The 21,056-nt window shown below is 49.0% G+C and overlaps 1 protein-coding gene across 6 annotated transcripts in view; it reads right to left on the bottom strand.

The window, feature by feature from the left end:
• Window positions 1-329: 329 nt before the first annotated feature.
• LOC130534339 (uncharacterized) overlaps window positions 330-21,056 on the bottom strand; it is a 22,729-nt gene continuing 2,002 nt past the window's right edge. Inside the window, exons 2-33 of one of the 6 annotated variants that reach the window (XM_057048399.1) lie at window positions 19,329-19,457; window positions 17,178-17,324; window positions 16,368-16,679; window positions 15,869-15,952; window positions 15,570-15,688; window positions 15,365-15,479; window positions 15,218-15,295; window positions 15,019-15,134; window positions 14,276-14,420; window positions 12,201-12,346; window positions 12,033-12,114; window positions 11,795-11,944; window positions 11,454-11,603; window positions 10,890-11,143; window positions 9,929-10,061; window positions 9,446-9,619; window positions 8,828-8,980; window positions 7,730-7,947; window positions 7,261-7,444; window positions 7,044-7,190; window positions 6,449-6,757; window positions 6,209-6,328; window positions 3,609-5,510; window positions 3,265-3,393; window positions 3,095-3,169; window positions 2,936-3,022; window positions 2,776-2,867; window positions 2,583-2,662; window positions 2,453-2,513; window positions 2,186-2,370; window positions 1,129-1,305; window positions 330-1,036 (exon numbers count right to left, since the gene is read on the bottom strand). In XM_057048399.1, coding sequence (XP_056904379.1) covers window positions 771-1,036; window positions 1,129-1,305; window positions 2,186-2,370; window positions 2,453-2,513; window positions 2,583-2,662; window positions 2,776-2,867; window positions 2,936-3,022; window positions 3,095-3,169; window positions 3,265-3,393; window positions 3,609-5,510; window positions 6,209-6,328; window positions 6,449-6,757; window positions 7,044-7,190; window positions 7,261-7,444; window positions 7,730-7,947; window positions 8,828-8,980; window positions 9,446-9,619; window positions 9,929-10,061; window positions 10,890-11,143; window positions 11,454-11,603; window positions 11,795-11,944; window positions 12,033-12,114; window positions 12,201-12,346; window positions 14,276-14,420; window positions 15,019-15,134; window positions 15,218-15,295; window positions 15,365-15,479; window positions 15,570-15,688; window positions 15,869-15,952; window positions 16,368-16,679; window positions 17,178-17,324; window positions 19,329-19,457 — 6,519 coding nt within the window. In that variant the 3' untranslated portion in view covers window positions 330-770. Of the gene's footprint in view, window positions 1,037-1,128; window positions 1,306-2,185; window positions 2,371-2,452; window positions 2,514-2,582; window positions 2,663-2,775; window positions 2,868-2,935; window positions 3,170-3,264; window positions 3,394-3,608; window positions 5,511-6,208; window positions 6,329-6,448; window positions 6,758-7,043; window positions 7,191-7,260; window positions 7,445-7,729; window positions 7,948-8,827; window positions 8,981-9,445; window positions 9,620-9,928; window positions 10,062-10,889; window positions 11,144-11,453; window positions 11,604-11,794; window positions 11,945-12,032; window positions 12,115-12,200; window positions 12,347-14,275; window positions 14,421-15,018; window positions 15,135-15,217; window positions 15,296-15,364; window positions 15,480-15,569; window positions 15,689-15,868; window positions 15,953-16,367; window positions 16,680-17,177; window positions 17,325-19,328; window positions 19,458-21,056 lie in introns of those variants that run through there. The other 5 variants (XM_057048397.1, XM_057048398.1, XM_057048400.1 and 2 more) reach the window with 5 other exon arrangements.

Below are 21,056 nucleotides of genomic sequence, written 5' to 3'. Positions count from 1 at the left end.
ACTGAATGTTGTCCAGTGCTACTAAATCCCTGCAAACTGATAACTGAGATCTTGGAGGCTATAAGTGGATGCGCTAACGCTAAACAGCCGTCTTTGCTACAATGTTATGCATACAGCCTATTAATAGAGCTCTAATGTCCTTAGCTCTAATCCTTAGTTCCTCAATGTTTATTATTGACAGTGTTTGAATTATGCATTTGAATTGAAGCTGATTTTTTAAATGCAAAAACAAGGCTAATGATGCATAGTTACCCAGTGTCTGGCCTTTAATCTCCATCTATTCACTTAATCCTTTTTAGTCATCAAAGCATTAGAAGATGAAACGAAAGCACGAATGAGACATCTTTAATATTCTGAAATTCATTCATCAGCCAAGCCGCCACATAGATTTTAAATGTTTTATTATAATTGGTCTTTGCTACGAGTATTGCTTAAAAAGTGTTAATACCAGATTTGTGCAGTATCAAACTGCCTATTTTCAAGGAAATCTTTGTGCTGCAACACCATCTGCACAGGTGGAGCCAGATGAAGGAACTACCGTTAATAACCCAGTCAGAGGCGGTTACAGTTAGGGTTACGACCGGTTTCCTTTCTGACTGCGAGCCTGGTAACAGTCAGAACCAAGTAACGGCCCTCATGAGCAGAAGCAAGTGTCTCCAGAGGACGAGCGCTGGAGGAGACGCATCAAACTCAAGAGAACGTCCATAAATACAATCAGTAGTTGTGTCTCTGCATTTCAGTGTGTGCTCTGCACGTCTGAAGCTTTATGGTCAGAGGTCTCGTTTCCCAAAGAACTTTTGGAAGACGGATTTGTTGCGAGGTCGTGGCAGGCTGGTGTAGCTCCTCAGAGCAGACTCCTGGTAGACGTCTCGCTGCCACCCAGCTGAGGCCAGCGGCGGCGAGCCGGAGCTTCTGCTTCCTGCCGGACTGTCTGAAGACTTGTCCCCAACCACCAGAGTCACACAGTAGTTGGAACCTCGTTCCAGGCCGCGGCCTGCAGATGTTTGGGACGCAGGTTTGATCTTCTGGAAAGTTGCTGGAATGGAAGAGTAAGAATCAACATCTGCTGATGATTCACAGAAGAAGCTTCTTATGTCACCGTGGTTAAAAAGAAACCAGCAGCCAAACCTGATGTGAAGGAGTGGGAGCGTTGCTTTTTGCCAAACCACGCAAGGCCACTGGATACTGGGAAATCAGGGGAGGGGGGGCTGTCAAGGCCACTGGATACTGGGAAATCAGGGGAGGGGGGGCCGTCGCACGTTCCAAACTGGCTGGGACTCATCCTTTGGTTTAATGCGTCACCATCTACAGAAGGGTAAAGGAGAGCTGAGCCACAAATGTTTGCCGTCTCTGTAGCCCATGAGTCAGGAAATACCCCCCCCACCCCCATTGGTACAGCTGAAACACAAACAGCTGCTCCCTACTGGCCCCCAGCTCACAGCACTTATCAGGGTTAAAGCCTCCAATAACCAACGGCCAGAACCTCTGGAGTAACCAGCAATCCTAGTGGGTACTGATGGATGGATGGATGATGGATGGATGGATGGATGATGATGGATGGATGGATGGATGGATGATGGATGAGTGGATGATGGATGGGTGGATGGGTGGATGATGGATGGATGGGTGATGGGTGGGTGGATGATGGATGGATGGATGGATGGATGGATGATGGGTGGATGGATGGATGGATGGTGGATGGATGGATGGTGGATGATGGATGGATGGATGGATGGGTGGATGATGGATGGATGGGTGGATGATGGATGATGGATGGGTGGATGATGATGGATGGATGGTGGATGATGGATGGATGGATGATGGATGGATGATGGATGGATGGATGGATGGATGATGATGGATGATGGATGGGTGGATGGGTGGATGATGGATGGATGGGTGATGGATGGGTGGATGATGGATGGATGGATGGGTGGATGGATGATGGATGATGATGGATGGGTGGATGGATGATGGATGGATGGATGGGTGTATGATGGATGGATGGGTGGATGATGATGGATGGATGGATGGGTGGATGATGGATGGATGGATGGATGATGGATGGATGGATGGAAGCACCCACTGAGGATGCTCACCCGTCAGGAATGGAGGGATCACCGTGTGAACGAGTGTAGTGAGGAGCTTCAGAGCTGCGTTTGGTCCCCACAACACCTGATCTTACCACAACAGCCTCCATCGATGGCCGACTGCTCATCCACACGGGTCAGGTGACCCTTGGGATGGGCGGAGCCTGCCTGCTTGGGATGGGCGGAGCCTGCCTGCTTGGGATGGGCGGAGCTAGGGCCAGCTTGAGGAAAGCAGTGGCATCTTGCACGACCACCACAAGTAAAACAGCGTGGGGGGTTTCTGTTAGCAGAGAGGAAAACGTGTGTTATTCCAAGTGTTAGCATCATTATGACCTAGGAAATTGTTAGTCGTGGTCACTTACAAGGAAGTAGGAAAGTCCTGCTCCACCGGCGTGCTTGATGATGCAGCCTGACTCTGTCCTGCTGAGAGAAAGAATATTTTAGCATAAATATAAAAGGGACAGAGTCCGGCTTCTGGAGTCTGGGATCTACCTGCGTGGATTTTCATTATCCATTTCTTCATCAAAAAGCGGGAGGGGGCACTGAGCAGATATTCCGAGCCATCACGCAGGCTGAAGGCCAGAGGAAGGAGAAGCAGATGACTGAAGGTGGCAGGGTTACAGCCACCGACACACCATCATTCCCAGTCTAGAGTCTAGAATTGATGTTTTTGGTCAAATCGTACCGTAACCTGAAGCAGTTGGGTTTTTTGATGTAGTCTGGTGCTGGAGAACACTGGGCTCCGCTGAGGTTCAGAGGGAGGCCCCCTGCAGAGTTCTACAGCAAAGCGAGGTGGATTAGAAGTGACTTCATGCTGACTGACTAAATCTGCGTCTTTCACTAACCCACAGTGTGTTGTTCCTGTTCTCGTAGAAGCCCAAGGTGTGTCTGTACATGATGGCATGGTAGGAGTTCCAGCCTCTGGAGGCTGCCTGTGGAAGGGAGATAAGAGCATGAGCAACTGTGCATTTCCAAGCTTTAACCCCAAATGAATCCCTCTTTACTTTCTTCCCTCCCAGCTGCAGCTTCTGCTTTCTCTCCAGCGTTCCCTCCATAGACGGCACCTCAGGGTTCCCAGTCTGAGGGAGCAACAGCAAGGTTCAGACAGACAAAAGCGCCTCTCTGTGGTTCATCATCCCAGCCACGTTTATCAGCCAACTGCAGCCACACTTACCAAAGCCAGAGGTCGCCCCCTTGTGGCCAGTGGACATTCCTGCTTCTCCAAGCTCATCAGTTTACCAGAGGATCTTCTCCCACAGTCACCGTCCAAACTCGTGTTAACTGAGATGATACTTTCTGACTCCTGTTGGAAAGAGATGATGTATTCAGTGATGAGAAAATGCTTTAAAGTTTAGGGCATCTTTACACCAAATACTTTCTAAAGACTTGGAAAGGTTTGAAAGGTGTAACTTCAGCAAAGAAACTATGAACCACAAACACATTCAGTATGAAAATGTTATTGGGAATTTGTGTGAAGGGATTTAGTTCAAGTTTGAGCGGATCAACGTCTGAGCTCACCTTTGAGTAACTGGTGTGCTCAACAACCTCCTCCCTTGCTCGCTCTGCACCCTCTCTGTCCTCCTCCTCCTCCTCCTCCTCCTCCTCCTCCTCCTCCTCCCGGTAGTGATAAATATATCTCTGATGGTCCCCTACCTCCGGCAGCTTCACTGGATCAGAGGCCGTCTCATTCACTGTCACTGAGGTCTTGCTTGGGGGTTCCCTGTAGGGAAAGGCAGCCCATGACCTCCTCTGTCTTACGGTCGGTGATGGCTGATCACCTTTGGAATCCTCTTCCTTGTTATAACCCAATAAGCTTTGGACATGGGGGGGAAGTTTAAACTCAGCCACTAGGAGGTTAGGTGCTGAAGCTGTGGACTGGTTCCTGTAGAGCACAGCTGGTGCCTGAGGTGATGGTGAGTGGGGACATGGTTCTTTGGTCTGGTCTGGGGGTCCAGGTTCCTCCTGGCTGGGCTGGTACATGATGTCAGAGCAGATGCTGTGTCTGAGGTTGGTAGTCTGCTTCCAGATGTCCTCCAGTTCCTCTTCTTCCTCCTCAAACTGCTGGTGGTCCAGGTGGACAGGATGTGCATCTGGCTCTGTTGAAGTGATTGATGGATGTGATGATTTCAGCAGGCCGTCCCTTTTTCTAGTGCAGTTTATTCCTCCAACTTCAAGCGACATAAGCTGCCCCACCAGCCCTTTGGGCTGCAGGCCGTCTGCAGTATCGGGGCAAAGATTTAAGCTGCTGGAGGTGGAGATTTCAGAGTCCTGCCCAACATTTACACTCACTGTTGACTTCAGATTTACCACCACATGAGAGGATCGGCTCTGGCACTCATGGCCGCTCTGGGGCCTCGTGCTTTTATGGTATCGATGTCCATTTAGGTCTCGAATTAGTGTATGGACACTGGGGCACTTGTCTTTACGTTGGGCTGCATTTTGTACTTGGTTCACATAGATAGGCTGTTGAGAAGACTGAGGTGTTTCGTCGGCTCTTGATTGAACCTCGGCAGACATTTTGTCCCCCACTTGCTCGACATCTTCCTGCAGACTGTACCAACTTTTGGCCAGATCGTTACAGCAATCATTGTGTTCCACACCAGTGTCCAGGGCTTGAGACGGTGGAGGTTGGAAGTGCTTGTTGACATCAGATGGATCTCTCACCACAGCAGCATTAGAGGAGCTGTTAATGCACATGAAGGCGGGAGCAGGCCTGGTCTGTTTGAAAGAGCTCAGAGCTGTGTGTCTATGAGAGAGGGGGTCTGGATCCTTCCCTGTTACTGTTTTGGACTCTGGTGGGGCGATAGTGATGATGTCTTGAATGCTGGGGATTAGAGTCCTGTCCTTGGGCAGGTCGAAGCTCAACACTGAGCCCAAAGAGAGGAACCTGCAGTGGCTCCTCACCTGGTTGGTGGAAGACACCATGGTTGCCTCTGATACTGCATATGGAGTAATACTGTATTCTCCTGAACAGTCTTCAGCAACAGCTGTCTGCAGGGCATTCTTGATGAAGGCCATTGCTTCTACTCCACATCTACCCTTTACTGAACTCTTCCTCCATCTGCCTTCTTTCAGCGGCCATGTGTGCGTGTCATAAGCACCCATCTCACTGGCCGACGGAGACGTCTCCTCCGTCTGCTTCTCCACTCCCATGAGTTTTTGAATGGTGTGTCTGCGAGCATCCCGCTTCCTCTTCCTTTTTTTGCCCATCCTCTTGAGGCTGCTGAAGATAGAGCTGCTACCGTTCCCTGCCAGAGGTTGGAAGGTTACATTAGGTGTCTCTGGCCCTGGTCCTAAGGGCAGCGGTGAGGTGGGGGAGCCTGAGGATGAAAAGTAGCTTTTCTGGCGTGGCAGCGTGATACTCTCGTAAACGGGACCCACAGACAAGTTGTTATCCTTGACGTGCAAGTAGGTGCTCACCTAGAACAGAAAGAACAATAAATATGTCTAAACTGTAGTTTTACCCAGGAAGGATGGATGGAACAGTCAACCTGAAAACAGGAGCTGTTTAATAAGAATGAAAATAAGGAAGCAACACTGGCAGGGAGGACAAGGGTCAGACAGAAAAGGAAAAGAAAGATCTGGCCACACCACAAGCATCACACAGCAAACACACAATATCCTTAAAAAAGGCCATGACACCAGAGCAGCAGCATTGGCTTGACCTTTGACCTCTGTCACTGATCTCTTGTTTCTGGGTGCGTGGCCATAAATCAGTGTGCTGCCTGGGGGGGGGGGGGGGGGGCACAGCTGCGGAGACACTAGCCAGGTTTACGGAGATGGGAACGCCTTTGTCATCACATGTGACAAACGTCTGCCCGTGCTCGTTAAGTCACAAACACTAGAAAAAAGCAGCTTTGTCTTTGATTTCCCTCTGGATACTTAACAAATTGTGTGAGTTCAGGTGAGGTGGGCTGAGGTGCAGAAGATAAAGATGAAAATGAAACAAAGGAACAAGCTTTTCCGTTTGGGCATCAGCCAGCGAGAGGTGGTGCCGGAGCACCAGCACAGGGACGCTGCTGGCGGATCCATCTGCCAGGGTTAGTAGACCACATGACCCACATCAGCCCACAACAAAACGTGCACACTCACACACATGCAGCACATGCGCGTTTTACCTCGCGTGCCCTCTGCCGATAAATTCTTTTCTTTCGCATTAAACTACCCAAAGTATTTCCCAAAAGCCCCTGGCACCGCCTCCAAAAGCTTTTATAGGCAGAAAAATGAGGCACAGTGTGCTGAGGGAGATAAAAAGGGGGTGGGGGAGAAAATGTGAAGGCCAAAGAACGGAAACGTGTGCAGCAGAGGATGAGGTCATGGTGCGACTGCACGGCGTTGGGTGACCTTTGGTTTCTCACCCTGTGGACGGGCTCGGCGGTCTGGTCCAGGAATCCACCAGCCTGAGCGGGCTGGTCAGGCACCTGAGCCAGGCTGTCTCCCGTCTTACTTAAATTCAGGATCAGGTTGACCGTCCCCCTCAACGCTGGGCTGCCGGCTTCCTTGACAACCAGGATAGAAGGGTTTGAGGCGTTGGACGTCTGTGGGCCGAGGCTCGTCATGATCTCGTAGCCGTCCTCTAGCCAGCTGTTTCCTGCTGGGTTTGACTTGTTCTCATCCGGAGTGGGAAGTGACGGCTGCTGGAACGAGTCGGCCTCAGGAGCTGAAGTCTACGTAGAAGGAAAAGAAATGGGCCGAGTATGATGTTTGATGTTAACAGTTGTATTCATGGAACCATGACATGTGTTTTATCATAGAACCCAGAGGTGAAAAACCAACTGAAAATAATGGAGGTGAGTCAAACGGAAGCATAAAAGACAGTTTTCTTCCACGTTTCACCTCTTACTCGTACTGAATGGGGATGCATGATGATCATTGTTTCAACTGAGGTGGTTTATCAAGCTGTTTGTTACTTATGTGGAATATGAGAATATTATTACGGCAGCCTGCTGTTACCTCGGTTACTGGGCACATTGTAGAATAAATGTTATCTTGTGAAGCCTCTTCTCTGTTCTTCTTGTGCAGCCACTGTTGTTTCTGAGCCCTCCAGTGCACAGTGATCCACCCGAGCATACTCCGCAGCTCCTCCATGCGCTCTTTTACCTGTGAACAAGTCAGAGTTACGAAATAACAACAGAAAACCATCGTATATGTACAGTAGGACTCTGCTTACCATCTGTGTGAGGTGGTGGTCTTTGTCTAGAAGGTTCTTGCCTTTAGTCACCAGCACCTCAAATTCCTCGAACTTCTGCTCAATTTGCACATCTAGTTCTGCTGCAAGTGGCTTTTGGCCGTCCTTCCCAGGATGCAAGGCGGTGTCTGAGAATATGCAGGATCTGGTGTCTTCTGTCCATGAGCTATTCAGACACAAGACAAGAAACAGTTCTGCATGAGCAGCCATGGATTTTAAAGACATGACATTGACCAGACGCTCGACTAGACATTCATCGCCGTGTCACATTCAGCTCCGGAAACCTGCCCTGACCTCCTCGCATCGTATATTATCCTTGTTAGCCGGGACCTGCACTTGCTAAGGAGAACATCCTGTCCTTTCCCCTGAAAAGATACTGTGATGGCAGATGTTTTTACAAAGAGGGTTACTGAGCCAGGACGTGGCCTCACAACACGCAACCCCAGCTTACATCATTGCAAGGTAGCTTCTGAAGAAGTCCTGGAGCTCCACAAATTCCTGCAGACGTAACTTGTTCTGGCTCACAGTGTCTCCCAGCTCTGTCCAACCCTGCAGCAAGACCTGGACCTTTCCCTCAAGAACAGGCCTTGCGTCCGGGTGTATCTCCTCCAACCGACCCGCCTGATGCTCCATCTCCTTTATCGCCTCTCTCATAGATTCATAGGCGATCTGTGACGACAGTAAAAATATGTCACCCTCATCATCTTCACTGGGAAGCAGTCAGGCTCTGACTCTGACCTCAGCCCCACAGTTTTATGGAGCCCAATATGACACATGTGGTTTGCATACGCGCTGCCATATGAAACTGCTCCATGCCCTGGTTCTGCTTTTGACAAGGCTGTAATTAACAGCCACAAGAGGTTCTGTAGGAGGAAAACTTACTTTCATTTTTTCAGCTGCACTGGAAGTCTCAAGTGCACAGTTGCAAGCGGATGCCTGCATGCTGACGACAGGTTTGGGACATTACGTCATTTCTGCTGTTGATGCTATCAGCCCCAGACAGCTGTGTGATCGTAATAAGCATAGCATTGTCCAAAAATGACTCAAACTGAGCTTTAGCATCCCCGACATCACATCTCCAAGCCACTGACCCCCAGGCGCTAATGCTCAGATTTCCTCATAGGCATGTACACACACACACACACACACACACACACACACCACACACACACACACACACACACACAGGCTTTGAGAGCTAATAGAACAATGACTCATGTGGGCATAAATAAAAGTCCTGCTGGATAATAACCTTGGCATGCTTTATGTCTTTGTTATGTGTTTGTGTGATCCTAAACTGGAGTTTAAGCAATAAATCAAAGGCAACACAAAGCCGTGTAGGCTGGACCTAATGTGAGAATATCTGACAGGAAACAGACTGTGGAACAATGTGTTGAGGCGAGTGCCGGAAAGAGGGGGAGGGGTGGGGGTGGGCTTCCCCAGTGCAAAGGGCCACGATCCAAAGTGAGTGGGAGAATTGACTGGCTTGTGTTGCTCCAGTGAATCATTTCACATGTTTACATTGCCCTCGCCAGGATCCTTCTCTCACCTCCTGGTGGTCTTGCTTCTCCTGCAGAACCTCGAGGCCACAGTGGTCTGGCTCACACCGGACAGCCATGTCGGTCTCCTTCTCCAAGATGTCCAGGCTCAGCTCGTTGCTGCGGCACAAACAGGCCTCCACACGCAGCGCCAGGCCGTCGTGCTGGTGGGGCACAGCGACAGTGCCAGGCTGCCATTAAGTACGTGGAGACAGGCTGGAAATAGATCTGTGTGTGTGTGTGTGTGTGGGTGTGGGTGTGTGTGTGGTGTGTGTGGTGTGTGTGTGTGTGTGTGTGTGTGTGTGTGTGTGGTGTGTGGTGTGTGTGTGTGTGTGGGTGTGTGTGTGGGTGTGGTGTGTGTGGTGTGTGTGTGTGTGTGTGTGTGTGTGTGTGTTGGGGGGTCGCATGCTTGCTATTCTGACTTTGAAGTCACACACAAAGACACGTGAGGAGTGTGGAAGATTGTTGTGGGACTATTAAAGTAGCCGGGGCGAAGATGCGGTCGTGTTGCAGCTGTATTCAAATAGCTGACATTAAAATATTCAGCCTGCACTAAAGTCGTTCTAGCGAGCCCCACCCCCCCACACGTGTGGAGAAGGAATCATGAAAGTTGAGTGATGTCTTCTTACCTTGCTCAGTAGCTCCTCGAGAGCCTCTGCGTGCTTCTGAACCAGCCTTTTCCCCCTCTCAGCATGACTCAGCGATTCTCCAGCTTCTCGTCGTTTCTCTGCAGGGTTTCCAACCCTCTCCACCTGGGGCTCAGCAGCAGCTCTCGGCCAGGTGGAGGAGGTCTCATTTAGAGGCTGTTGGGGAAGAGGACAGATGGTTATCAGACTTGTGTGACATCATTTGATCGGTTACCGCCTCTTCTCCATTTACTTTTATATGTGCGTTCGGGCTACGTCTCACTGAAACGGTTGGTGAGAGGAAAGACGTGATGTTGCTCAGATTATTTTAACACAAGGACAACAGCATTCACATTTAGAAATGTTCCCAAACTGTTTTCCACAGTGAAACATGTCTTCTGTACAATCCAATGAAATGATCTCCTTCTACAACAGATGACACAAAATGAGGGAAAGGCTCTTGAAAGGCCACTTCTGGCGGCCCACCTGGACGACACACTGTTGTCTGCAGTGCTCCTGGCTCTCCTCCGGCTCCACACGCTCCAGGAACTCAGTCAGCGTTTGAGCATCCTGCTGCCCTGGTTTCTGCTGAGTCAGGCTACTCTGGACACTGTGGTACCTAAGAAACACCCAGAGGTCAGTGGGATTGTTCTTTAGAGACATGCTACGCTTGAACTAAGCTACATCCCAGCACTCCATACTAGTCCACAGCCTTCTGCAGAACCACATCAGAACCCACCCAGTGACCCCAGCCATCATCTGTTGATGTCATCATATATCATCAGTGACATAAACACCCCTGTACGTCACAGCATGGTGCCTTCAGCCTGCAGCGTTTCCACTGCTGATGGGAGAGGCAGTAATATCAGAGGGGTTTCCCAGGATCAGTGAGCCTTAAGCTGCATGAACAGAGCCTCAAACACACACTGCCACCCTGAAAAGACCCTGAAAGCCGTTTGCTTTCCTTTATTTTCCTTGGTCATCTGCACCCTTCCAGAACGTGTGTTTGCAGACATGAAGGGAACAGATCCACCTGCCAGTGCTCCGTTTCTCTGACAATGTCTCAGCGGACCGGAGACTGCGGCACACGCTAACTAGCGGTCGCTAAAGTGCAACTTCACTGAACACGTTTGAATCCCAGATGAATAAAGTCAAGTCTTGGACGTGGATGACCACATGGAGAATTTGTGCCAGCTAGAAGAAAAATAGAGCACCTTATGACAACTCAGGGTATATATTTCTGTGGTTTATGGGGTGAAAATGTTTGTCTAAAATAAGAACTAGAGAGTTTATGAGTAAGCTCTTCCATGTTACGTTGCAGACATGGAAAGCTCAAACCGGTGACCTCTTGGAAACGCTGAAAAGATTCTGACTTTATGTCCTGACCACCTATGATGAGTCAAACCACCAGAGTCTGATTGTTCAGATCCACAGCACAAAAACATACTTTTGTTCCAGCTTTTCCGTGCGAGCCTGCAGGCTTTGCATGTGAAGGTGGCCGTGGCCCAGGAGGTGATCCACTTCCTGCCTCAGGACATGGAGCTCTCTCAGGCGCGCTGCCACCTCTGTCTCCAGCAGACTGCTCTCCTCAGCCACACTCCTCATTTCAGGGTTGCCGGTGGGAGCAGATTCCTTCACGGAGAGCTCCACAGACTCCAGCCAGGCTTCCAGGCTTCCGAGGGCCCGCAGCACTTTCACAACCTGCACAGCAGGGAGGTCGATGACGATTGGCCTTGTGTGTTAGCGCATGGTATGGTGCACAGGTGTAAAGCAGTGAACAAAGAGGGATAAAGCCAGTTTACCAGGAGGAGACATTAGCTTTCTTCATTTTGCAGCCTCTTTCTATTGAATTATTCGATTACACAGCAAAGGCCTTTCTATCCCTGGATTAGCTTAATACAAACTGATGGTTGCTTTGCCCTCAGCCAGAATAATCCGTCTTTGTCACAGATAGCCCCTCGTACGTCTGGGGTCAGGAAGCTGCCCCTGTTTCATTTTTAGAATGGTTTACCCTGAAACCAAGTTCCTCTGAGGTCTGCAGAAAAACAGCGTTCCTCTGGTGCCTCCTGCGCAGCTCTTCCCACAGGCCCCCCAGCTGGGTGAGGAACTCCTCGATCTTGGCACTGCCCGGGTGCCGTGCACGGACCAGCTCGTGGCCCTCCTGGGGAAGCAGCAGGAAACTGATGAGAGAAAGTGTTTAAGGGGAACTATTTGAAATATGGATAGAACCTGAGGCTTTTGGGAGACTGAATCCATCACGTTATTAGACTAATATCCAAACAGGCTTTGCAACAAATGATCCATTCAGTTCTTCTTTAAAGGAACCTGAACATGAAGTATGTCTTGGCTTACTCTCTTCACCACCTCAATCCGGGTCTTGTTGTTTAAAATGTCTTGTTCCAGAGCATATTGACACCTCCTGGCCACCTCCAGCCCTTCACAGCTAGCTATTGAACACACCTTCGTGGCTATGTACACGTTGTCCTTCAGCCAGGACAAAGTCTAAAAAGGACAGAAATGAAATTTAGGCAACATTGAACAAGACAAGCAAAAGGCAGCATTAGCTTTTTCCAGTTTCCATTGGTTTCACCTTGTCTGCAGATGCCGTGAACTTCTGGAGCTGCACATGAAGCTGTGGGTGGTTCAGTGAGACGCTGGCAAGTTTGGGTTTCCTGCAGCAAAGAATGCAGACACGTGACCCTAATGAGACTTACATAAAGGCCTCTCATTATGTAAGTTACAGAAAGCCAAATGTCACCTTTCCGCCGTCTGCTGAAGTCTGCCGATGACTTCATCTGCACAGGCAGCGCCGTCTCCCAGGGGTGAAGAGGTGTGGCCCACTGATTGCTGCTGCTGACTTTGGTTGCCAGGCAACTGCCTACCGAGCCCCCATTCAACAGTGCTCTGTTGACGTAACGGCACAAAAGAAAATAGTAACACAAGCTGCCAGTCATGTTTTGCTTTCTCTGTCTGTCGTCCACTGAATAAAAGTTTCTGGATGAAGAACTGTCCAAGATGAAGGATTCAGACCAGATGATGCCGGAACTCCCAGCTAAGCAAATATAGGACAATTACAAAAATGTAAAGAGGTCGGGGTGTTGCCAGGCCTCTGCTTCAGCTACAACAGTATGATGAGGTTGGGGGGGGGGGAGGTGTGCACGTGCACGTGCAGCCCTAACCCTGCTGACATCCTCTTAAATTAAACCTTGGCAAAGATTTCAGGCTTGTAATCATCTAGATGCAGCACATCCTTAGAACTTCAACCCCAATAAATTTCCAATAAAACAATTCCACATTTGAGAGATCGGCAGACTTTCATCTTTAATAGTAATTCTAATAGTAATTAGCACTTCCGACCACTTATTCTGAGCTTTCAGGGGCTCAAATGTATTTGGAATAACCATCAATTTAACCCGTTTTTTGTACGGGCTGGAGTGTTATTCACCCCCTGGGGTACATTATAATATCATTTATGGGACAGAACAGCAGAGTAATAACTGGCAGACTGATCTGACGGCCTTGATGAGCAGCGCTGAGGTCTCCTCCCTACGGATTTGTTTCCGTCCCACTTCCATGGTCAACAACTCCGTCATTGTCATGAGAGGAACACGAGTGCCGAGGCAGAAAATATCGATTGGCACAGATGCTTTATCTAGCACATATCTCACAGCTCCAGTCGTGTCCTGCTTCAGTGGACTTCTGTCTTATCTGTTCCCAGCCAGCCGTCCCTTCTTTTGTCTCGCGCTGACGTCAGCTCAGAGCATCACAGCACATCTGGTCTGCAGCCCCAGCATCTGGCTGCAGTTAGCCAGAGCAACAGACAATGGCCGCGCTCAGGCCACAAACTAGAGCCCAGGCGACTGCCCACACAAACACCTGTCGTTAGTGGACGTTTCCAGTCACCTCTGACACCTCAAAGACAGCGAGATAAGAGACAGTGAGCAAGAAAAGGCTCCAACATGATCGAGCGACTCAAGCCACCTGGACCAGTGAAAGAGAGTTCCTTTCTGTCTCATTTGTTCTTCCAACTAGAATCAGGGCTTCGAAGAGGCGTGGCAGCAGATGATCTCTGCATGGCTGATTTCAAAACCTGACCCTGACCCCGACCCTGACCCTGACCCTGACCCTAGCCCTGAACCTGACCCTAGCCCTGACCCTAACCCTGACCCTAGCCCTGAACCTGACCCTGACCCTAGCCCTGACCCTGACCCTGACCCTGACTCTGACCCTAGCCCTAACCCTGATCCTGACCTTGACCCTAACCCTGACCCTGACCCTAACCCTGACCCTAGCCCTGACCCTGATCCTGACCTTGACCTTGACCCTAACCCTAACCCTGACCCTAGCCCTGACCCTGACCCTAGCCCTGACCCTAGCCCTGACCCTGACCCTAGCCCTGACCCTAGCCCTGACCCTGACCCTAACCCTGACCCTGACCCTAACCCTGACCCTAGCCCTGACCCTAGCCCTGAACCTAGCCTGACCCTAGCCCTAACCCTGATCCTGACCTTGACCCTGACCCTAGCCCTGACCCTGACCCTAGCCCTGACCCTAACCCTGACCCTAGCCCTGACCCTGACCCTGACCCTAACCCTAACCCTGACCCTAACCCTAACCCTGACCCTGACCCTGACCCTAATCCTGACCTCCAGATGGAACTGTTCTATTCTGGGATTCGTCCATCGCAATAGATGGGACAGAAGATCTTGACGTGCAAATAACAAAGTCCTTTTATTAAGGACTAAAATCATCGGTTCCAGCCCAGAACACTTGGTGAACTTATATTAGTCTGAGGGCGGAAAGAAGCCCGAATGAAAGCAGCAAACTTCTCACCACACAGCCTTTAAGATGACGTTCCTCCCTCACTTGGTTTCCCATGATCCTCTGGGTCTCAGTTCCCACATACTGGGCTTCTCCAGTGAGAGTCAGAGGGTCAGCTGGTTCCCTGGTGAACGTGCCGCTCGTGGGCCTGTTGCTCCTGTCGGGTGGACGTTATGGGAAGTCAGTGTGGTGGTGAGCTTTGCTGCCCTGTTTGTGCTGCTTTAAAAGGCCATAAAACACAGCTGATAAGAGATGATGTCAGAGCTGGATCAGGAATAGCCTGCTGACTGTTCTCAGCTGGAGAAATATTTGGAAACTGGGAAATGTTGGAGACGGATGGCGGAACGGAGGATTTATAATATGAAATGGAAAATGTAGAGCGTTGTGAAGGTGTCACAAATATGGAGATGGATCAGGTTTGTTAATTCATCCAGGTAAAACTGGCACTGGAATGGTGATAATGGGATTTTCCTCTTGGCCATTAATTGAATCTTCAGACATTTTACAAATTTCACATTTTTGTGAACTTGCTGCCCCTTTGACCCAGGGATTCTGACCTTCAGAGCCAAAGTGATGATCTTAGCTAGCTTCAGGTTTAATCAAGAGAAAGCAAGTTGTTTTTGTGTTTGAAAAGCTTATTTGGAGATTTCCTGCATTTTGGATGCAGGACGTGACAGAAACCACAGCTCAGAGGAAGCCGCGACTAATCAAGCTGCACGTATTCCAGGCCACCTGAGAAGTTCTGGCCCGGTTACCTGAAGTCCTTCTGGAGATGCAACCAGCTGTCCTTCAACTCTCTCTGCTTCTGTGTGATGCTGGGGGCCAGTGCAGGATGGAGATTACACAGCTGGGACACACTCACATCCAGCATCTGCCACACACAGGGTCAGGGTTAGGCAGAGAAGGCTTCTGCAACAAGATTCCCTGATCTGCTGGAGGGTTCTGCTGCCCTACCATGATCTGGCCGGCAATGTCACGCATTTCTTTGTCTCCAATGTGGCCCAGCTCTTTGGATGCTGATGGGTTTTTCCTCTAGACCAAAGACACAGTGAGTGTGAGCCACACATGGAAGAGCTAATTAGCCCTTTAACAGAAGAGTACCATGCTGGTGATGGCAAGTAACGTGTTATCTGCCTGCTGGTAGAAGAAGGACACCTCCAGTGCCTGCTGGAGATCTTCCTGGTAGTTGTTCAGATGACTCTGGACCTTCAGACACCTACAAACAGCAGATCACCATCAAGTTTAGCTCCAGATCGAAGACACCTCGGGCGAATTACGCCATGCAGACTTGAGGGACAATGTGCACATTTTATTGACGTGTTTCCTCCTGCTGGAGATGTTTTTGCCATCTGTCTTTTCCCATTTCTCCAGTTTCAGGGCCAAGTGGTTGATCTCCTCCTGGAGGTTTCTGTGGTGCTGCTCATCCTACGGTGAAACAGAGCAACACAATCCAAGTATGATCTCAGCTGTTGCTTCTATGGGAAAGCCAGCTGGGAGAAACGTCCATCCATAGACAAACGGCTGCGGAGCTCTGGGAACCTCCGCGCAGATCTAATCCAAACTATGAACACATGCAGGTACTGTAGCGCGCGAATGTTGTCATACCCGATTCAGATCCAAAGTTCTCTTGGTCAGCTGCATTTTGTCACCATTTTCCTTCAGGATTTTCACCGGCGACCCTTCTTCTTCCTGTTGGAACACATACAGTTGGTGTTCACGGAATTCCAGCCCGATTCATCGGGACTGAACCACAGTGAGTTCTGCTTCAGAGCTAAAAGCTAAATAGGAATACAACAGATGCACAGAATAAAGGTTCTCGGCATTTGCTAACACTGGAGAACTCATGTAAACAATGTCATTTCCTGTTTTTCCAAGTGGAGTATTTTCTTGAAAACCAATTCCCAGTGCTGTTTATCCAGATCCAAGTGTTCCTGTACTGGTTGTTAGAGTTGGATGGATAAATGAGTGAAGACAAGAAAGAATTCACATTTCTCAGATGTGAAGCACATGTGAATAAATGATAAAGATATCTTTTAATTCTTTTAAGTTTGCCCAAATCGTCAGTCAAAAGTCAGAATTTTCGAAGCACCAGGATCTTCCAGACCTTTTCCTTGATCCATGCTTCCAGCTTCTCCACTTTATTGTTGAGATCCTGCAGACTCTCCACACCATCCCGGGTCCTGGTTTGATCCGCTCCTCCGTCCCGGGTCCTGGTTTGATCCGCTCCTCCGTCCCGGGTCCTGGTTTGATCCGCTCCTCCGTCCCGGGTCCTGGTTTGATCCGCTCCTCCGTCCCGGGTCCTGGTTTGATCCGCAGCCATCCGTCTGAGGCTCTGCCACCGCTCCGCCAGCTGAGTCAGCTGCTGTTTCACAGTATCAGACCTGGGGTTCAGCTTGCAGATCAACTGCTCGCCCATCTTTTGAAAGCAAATAAAAGGGAAAAGTCGCTGTTATTTTAAGCCGTGAGTGCCGACAGAGTGCTAAATACCGACATTCTCTTGTGGGATTTGTTGCAGTTGATTGGACATACACGCTTGCACAAATGTTGGAAAACTGCCTTTAACGACTTGGACGTAGCTGTGAAGAACCGGCTCTGCCCTTCCTGGCCTGTCGGCATGTCAGGGAGGCTAATTATCAGCAATGTACCATTTCCAAACAGTTTCTCCTCAGGGAGAAAGTCTAAACTGGCCTGACGGAGCTGTCTGGAACACTGAAACTCGGCTTTTCTCTGCTTGACTGCGAATGCCTACAGGACCAATTTGTTATGTGTCATGTGATCTGTCGGGCTGTGTTAACACCAAAGGCCATGATTAGCGCCTCCATTCTCTGGTACTTCTGAAGAAATAAACATTTCATTTGGAATATCGGTTTCAGTGAAAGGCGCTGACCATTTCAGAGCTGAATCCTTGCCTAACCTGGTTGAGTTGAACCATCCTGTTCTCAAAGTCTTTGAAGTCTGTGCACAGTATCTGCGGAGCTCTGTCCCAGTCCTGCAGGGGGCAGCACTGAATATTACCTCCATCTTTCAAGTCCCACAGCTTGCTTTTGATCCAAGCCTCAGCCTGCAGGACAGACAGACACAGACACAGATACAGAGAAATGAATGAATTCTGCACATTAATCTGGGCTCCGTGTGGACCTGTGTCCACCCCTTTGGTGGATCGCACATCTTTTTTATTTTATCCTGGTCTACACGATCATTTAAATGAATTCACTGAAGTGGAAACAGACAGCTAACCCTGCACCAGAGCAGGAACTTCAAACAGCCCAGGACAAAAATGAAAATAGAAAAAGAATGACGTAAGTCTGGTGCCTGACCTCTGTTGGGAGCTCAGTGTCTGATAGTTGATCGGGCCACATTTTCTTCCCTCACCTAAAATAAAATGGGGCTCAGACACATTAGGCACAGACCTTTGCTCTCCAACTTCATGTTACATGGAACAGACGTTTCTCTTGGCAAGTGCTCGCGCTCTGAACACCAGGAGAGCGTTTGTCTTGCAGACGTTCCTGCTCTGAAAACACTCGTCTTTAGCTCATGTTTGGTTTCTGCCAGGAACAAAGGATGGAAGTGGGCGACCCAAGCAGGTCAGAATTATGAAGCAGGTGACTAAATCATCTCAGGTTCTCACACATTGAGTCGTTTCTGGGATAAATCACCGAACCTGGTTACATTTGGGAATCCTGCAGGACTTCAAATCTCTATTTGGAATATCGGAGAATGATTTCCAAAGATTTTGAAGTGAATAAAAGGTTCACTACAAAAACATTTTTTCAGTCCAACAAAAAGATCAAGGCTATGATGTCACCACGAAAGAATATGTTGAAGAAAAGAAATGTCCCCAGGAGCCCAGATTGTTGAAGATCCCCCGGTACTGTAGTCTCTGTCCAACAGAGAGCAAAGAGCTTGACTAACAGGCCTTCTCCTATCTACAGCGGCTCCACGGCATTTCTCGATGATGACCTCACTCAGGAAGTGGATGATTCCTTTGTTTCTTCCTGTTTTCTCCAAAACAATTGTGTGTCTATCAAACGGTACAGTGACAGTCTAGCTGTGAAAAAGACAGTGTTTTAGGTGGTTGGGACACAGCAGCATCAGGACACGTTTTAAAACAAGTCCATGATGTCCAGGGTGGAAGCGCTCCGTCAGGCTGACGGTGTTGGGATGCGATGCACTTTGAAGACATTTTATGCGAATGCTAACTCTTGAAAAGACTGTAGAAGTGGATATTTCTCTTCTTTCTCTGTTATGAAAGAGATCTAAAAGCAACATGTTCTGCTGAGCAACCATGACGATGATGCTGCTGCACCTATAATTGGAAACATTCTGGCCCCTACGAGCGCACAATAATGTACGAAACCCTTTCTTCCAAAACCATCAAGCAACGCGCTGCTGAGCGTGCTAACGTTAGCGACACGCTACAAACCCATCTCTGACACCAGTGTGCTCATCTGCTGACACGTCTAAAGTGAATCCATCACAAGATGGTTGCTCAACTGAGGGTCTGATGACAAATCCAACGGCCGGACAGAGTGACCTCAGCCAAACTCTGAAAAATGTCTTTGCACAAGGAGGCGGACGCACAGATGAGATAACACAGCCAGTTGTGCTGCTTGGCTGAGCCTCTGTGGGCCATACAGCCACACAATGATAGAGCCAAACAATGATCTCATCCTCAAATAATTGCTTCACTTGTGGTGCTTCGCCCCCTCCCTCGCCGAGCCGAACACAGCTCACACAGTTCTCTGGACCAAATAAGAACCAGCACATACTTTGTCCTTCCTCTGAGGGTCATGAGCCAGACAGCTTCCACTCTGATTTCATCTCAGCAGCATAAATTGTTGCTTGTGAGATAAAGTCCAGCTCCAGATTCTTTTCATTTAGCATGTTTTTACATACAGAGATAAGAAACTTTAAATGTGTTTTCATTTTGGAATGATTTACAGCCTACAGCAGTTATTGTTGAAATGTGAAATGGAGAATAGCAGGACCGGGCAGATATTGGTGGGCAGCGGTTCACAGCCTTGGGAATAACCGTGGCGACCTGTTGACAGCATGCAAACGTTACCTCCAGCACGTCCCTGTGGAAGAGTGAGTTGCGCTGAGTGAAGCAGTTGCTCTGTGACGTGGCAGCTGCAGATTCCTCAGCCAGTAGGTGCAAATCACTTTGAGTCTTGTGTGGATCAGGCAGTGAAATCTGTATGAGACAGTAGAAACAGTGCTGAGCACACGTCCTCCGCTGCATGCTTCATGGTATCCGAAGGACAAAGATTCCCAGGAGAAGCACGGGAAGAGCAGAAAGATGGCCGAGGCGTAGGGTCACCCCTCTGTGAGGGGACGTTGCAATTTTACTTCGAAGGTCAAAGTCCAAATGAGCCGTCACACCTCAGGAAAACCCACCGCCACATGAACAAAGTTCAGGCCTGCAGCAGCCTCACGAATGCTCTGTTCCTGCAGCTCTCAACCAGGAGGCATCTGGACCAGGAACAAGCAGGAGCCGAGGGGTCCTTATTTTGATGTGTCAAATCCGGACATGTAAGATCTGGACCACAGAATCTTCCTCTATTTGTTATAAAAAAAATACCCGAACTGAAACAAAAGCATCATTGCTCACCTGGTAAATAAACTCTTAACGCTTGATCAGCTTAAAGTCCCAAAGTCAACATAATTAAGAAAATACCAGTAAAACTAAGTCACACTGTGGTTTAATTCTTAAGTATCTCCGATATTTATTTCCCATTGTATCCTTAGAAAAACCACCACAGAACAATGTCAAGGAAAGAAGCATCCTGCTGGAAAAAGAGCCCAAAGTGATATAAAAGCATTTTAGTTGTGTCATTTATGACCTAATATGGGACAAGCGCCTTATACTGATGACTGATTTCATAGAAATAATTCCAAACTTTCCATATGTGATCTGCAACGTAACTAAATAATTACAAATAACTGTTTTATGAAGCAATGTAGCGAAGTGAAAGTGGGAAAAGTCTTCATTTGGGCACCTGTAGGTGTTGCTTCTGTGTACTAAAGGAAGAGATTTGATTAAATGTCTTTAAAAAGGCCACTGCTGGATTCAACTGACAGAGTCTTCAAAGATCTTTCCTGACATCATGTTTTCCAGTGAGTACACACATCTGCACACACGCCCACACACACACACCCACACACACACACATGCTCCAACCAGAAACAACTCCAACCCTAATCCTGTTAAATATGATGGCTCCTATAACCATTTCTATCTCCTATTAGCATCACAGAATGAAGTGGGCAGCACAGTTTTCCACCTGAAGCGGCTTTGATGAGAGGAAGACGAGTGAGAGCAGCTCCTGTACCGACACTGCAACACTGAAGAGAAGCCAGAACAAGACGAACAGGACGACACCAAGTCTGAAGGCAAAGTTCTGACGATAGTCACGCATGTTAGGGTTAGGGTCGTCCCTAACCCTAACCCTAACCCTAACCCTGACCCAACCCCTAACCCTGATCCCTAACCGTAACCCTAACCCTAACCCAACCCCTAACCTAACCCCTAACCCTCTAACCCTAGCCCTAACCCAAACCCTGACCCTAACCCTAACCCAACCCCTAACCCAACCCCTGACCCTGACCCTAACCCTAACCCTAACCCAACCCCTGACCCTAACCCTAACCCTCTAACCCCTGACCCTAACCCTAACCCTAACCCAACCCCTGACCCTAACCCTAACCCTAACCCTAACCCTAACCCTAACCCAACCCCTGACCCTAACCCTAACCCTAACCCTCTAACCCCTGACCCTAACCCTAACCCTAA

This window comes from Takifugu flavidus, chromosome 11 (assembly GCF_003711565.1).
Source record: "Takifugu flavidus isolate HTHZ2018 chromosome 11, ASM371156v2, whole genome shotgun sequence".
Lineage (NCBI taxonomy): Eukaryota > Metazoa > Chordata > Actinopteri > Tetraodontiformes > Tetraodontidae > Takifugu > Takifugu flavidus.
Note: the sequence above shows the minus strand (reverse complement) of the source record. Positions and strands in the feature narration are given on the sequence as shown.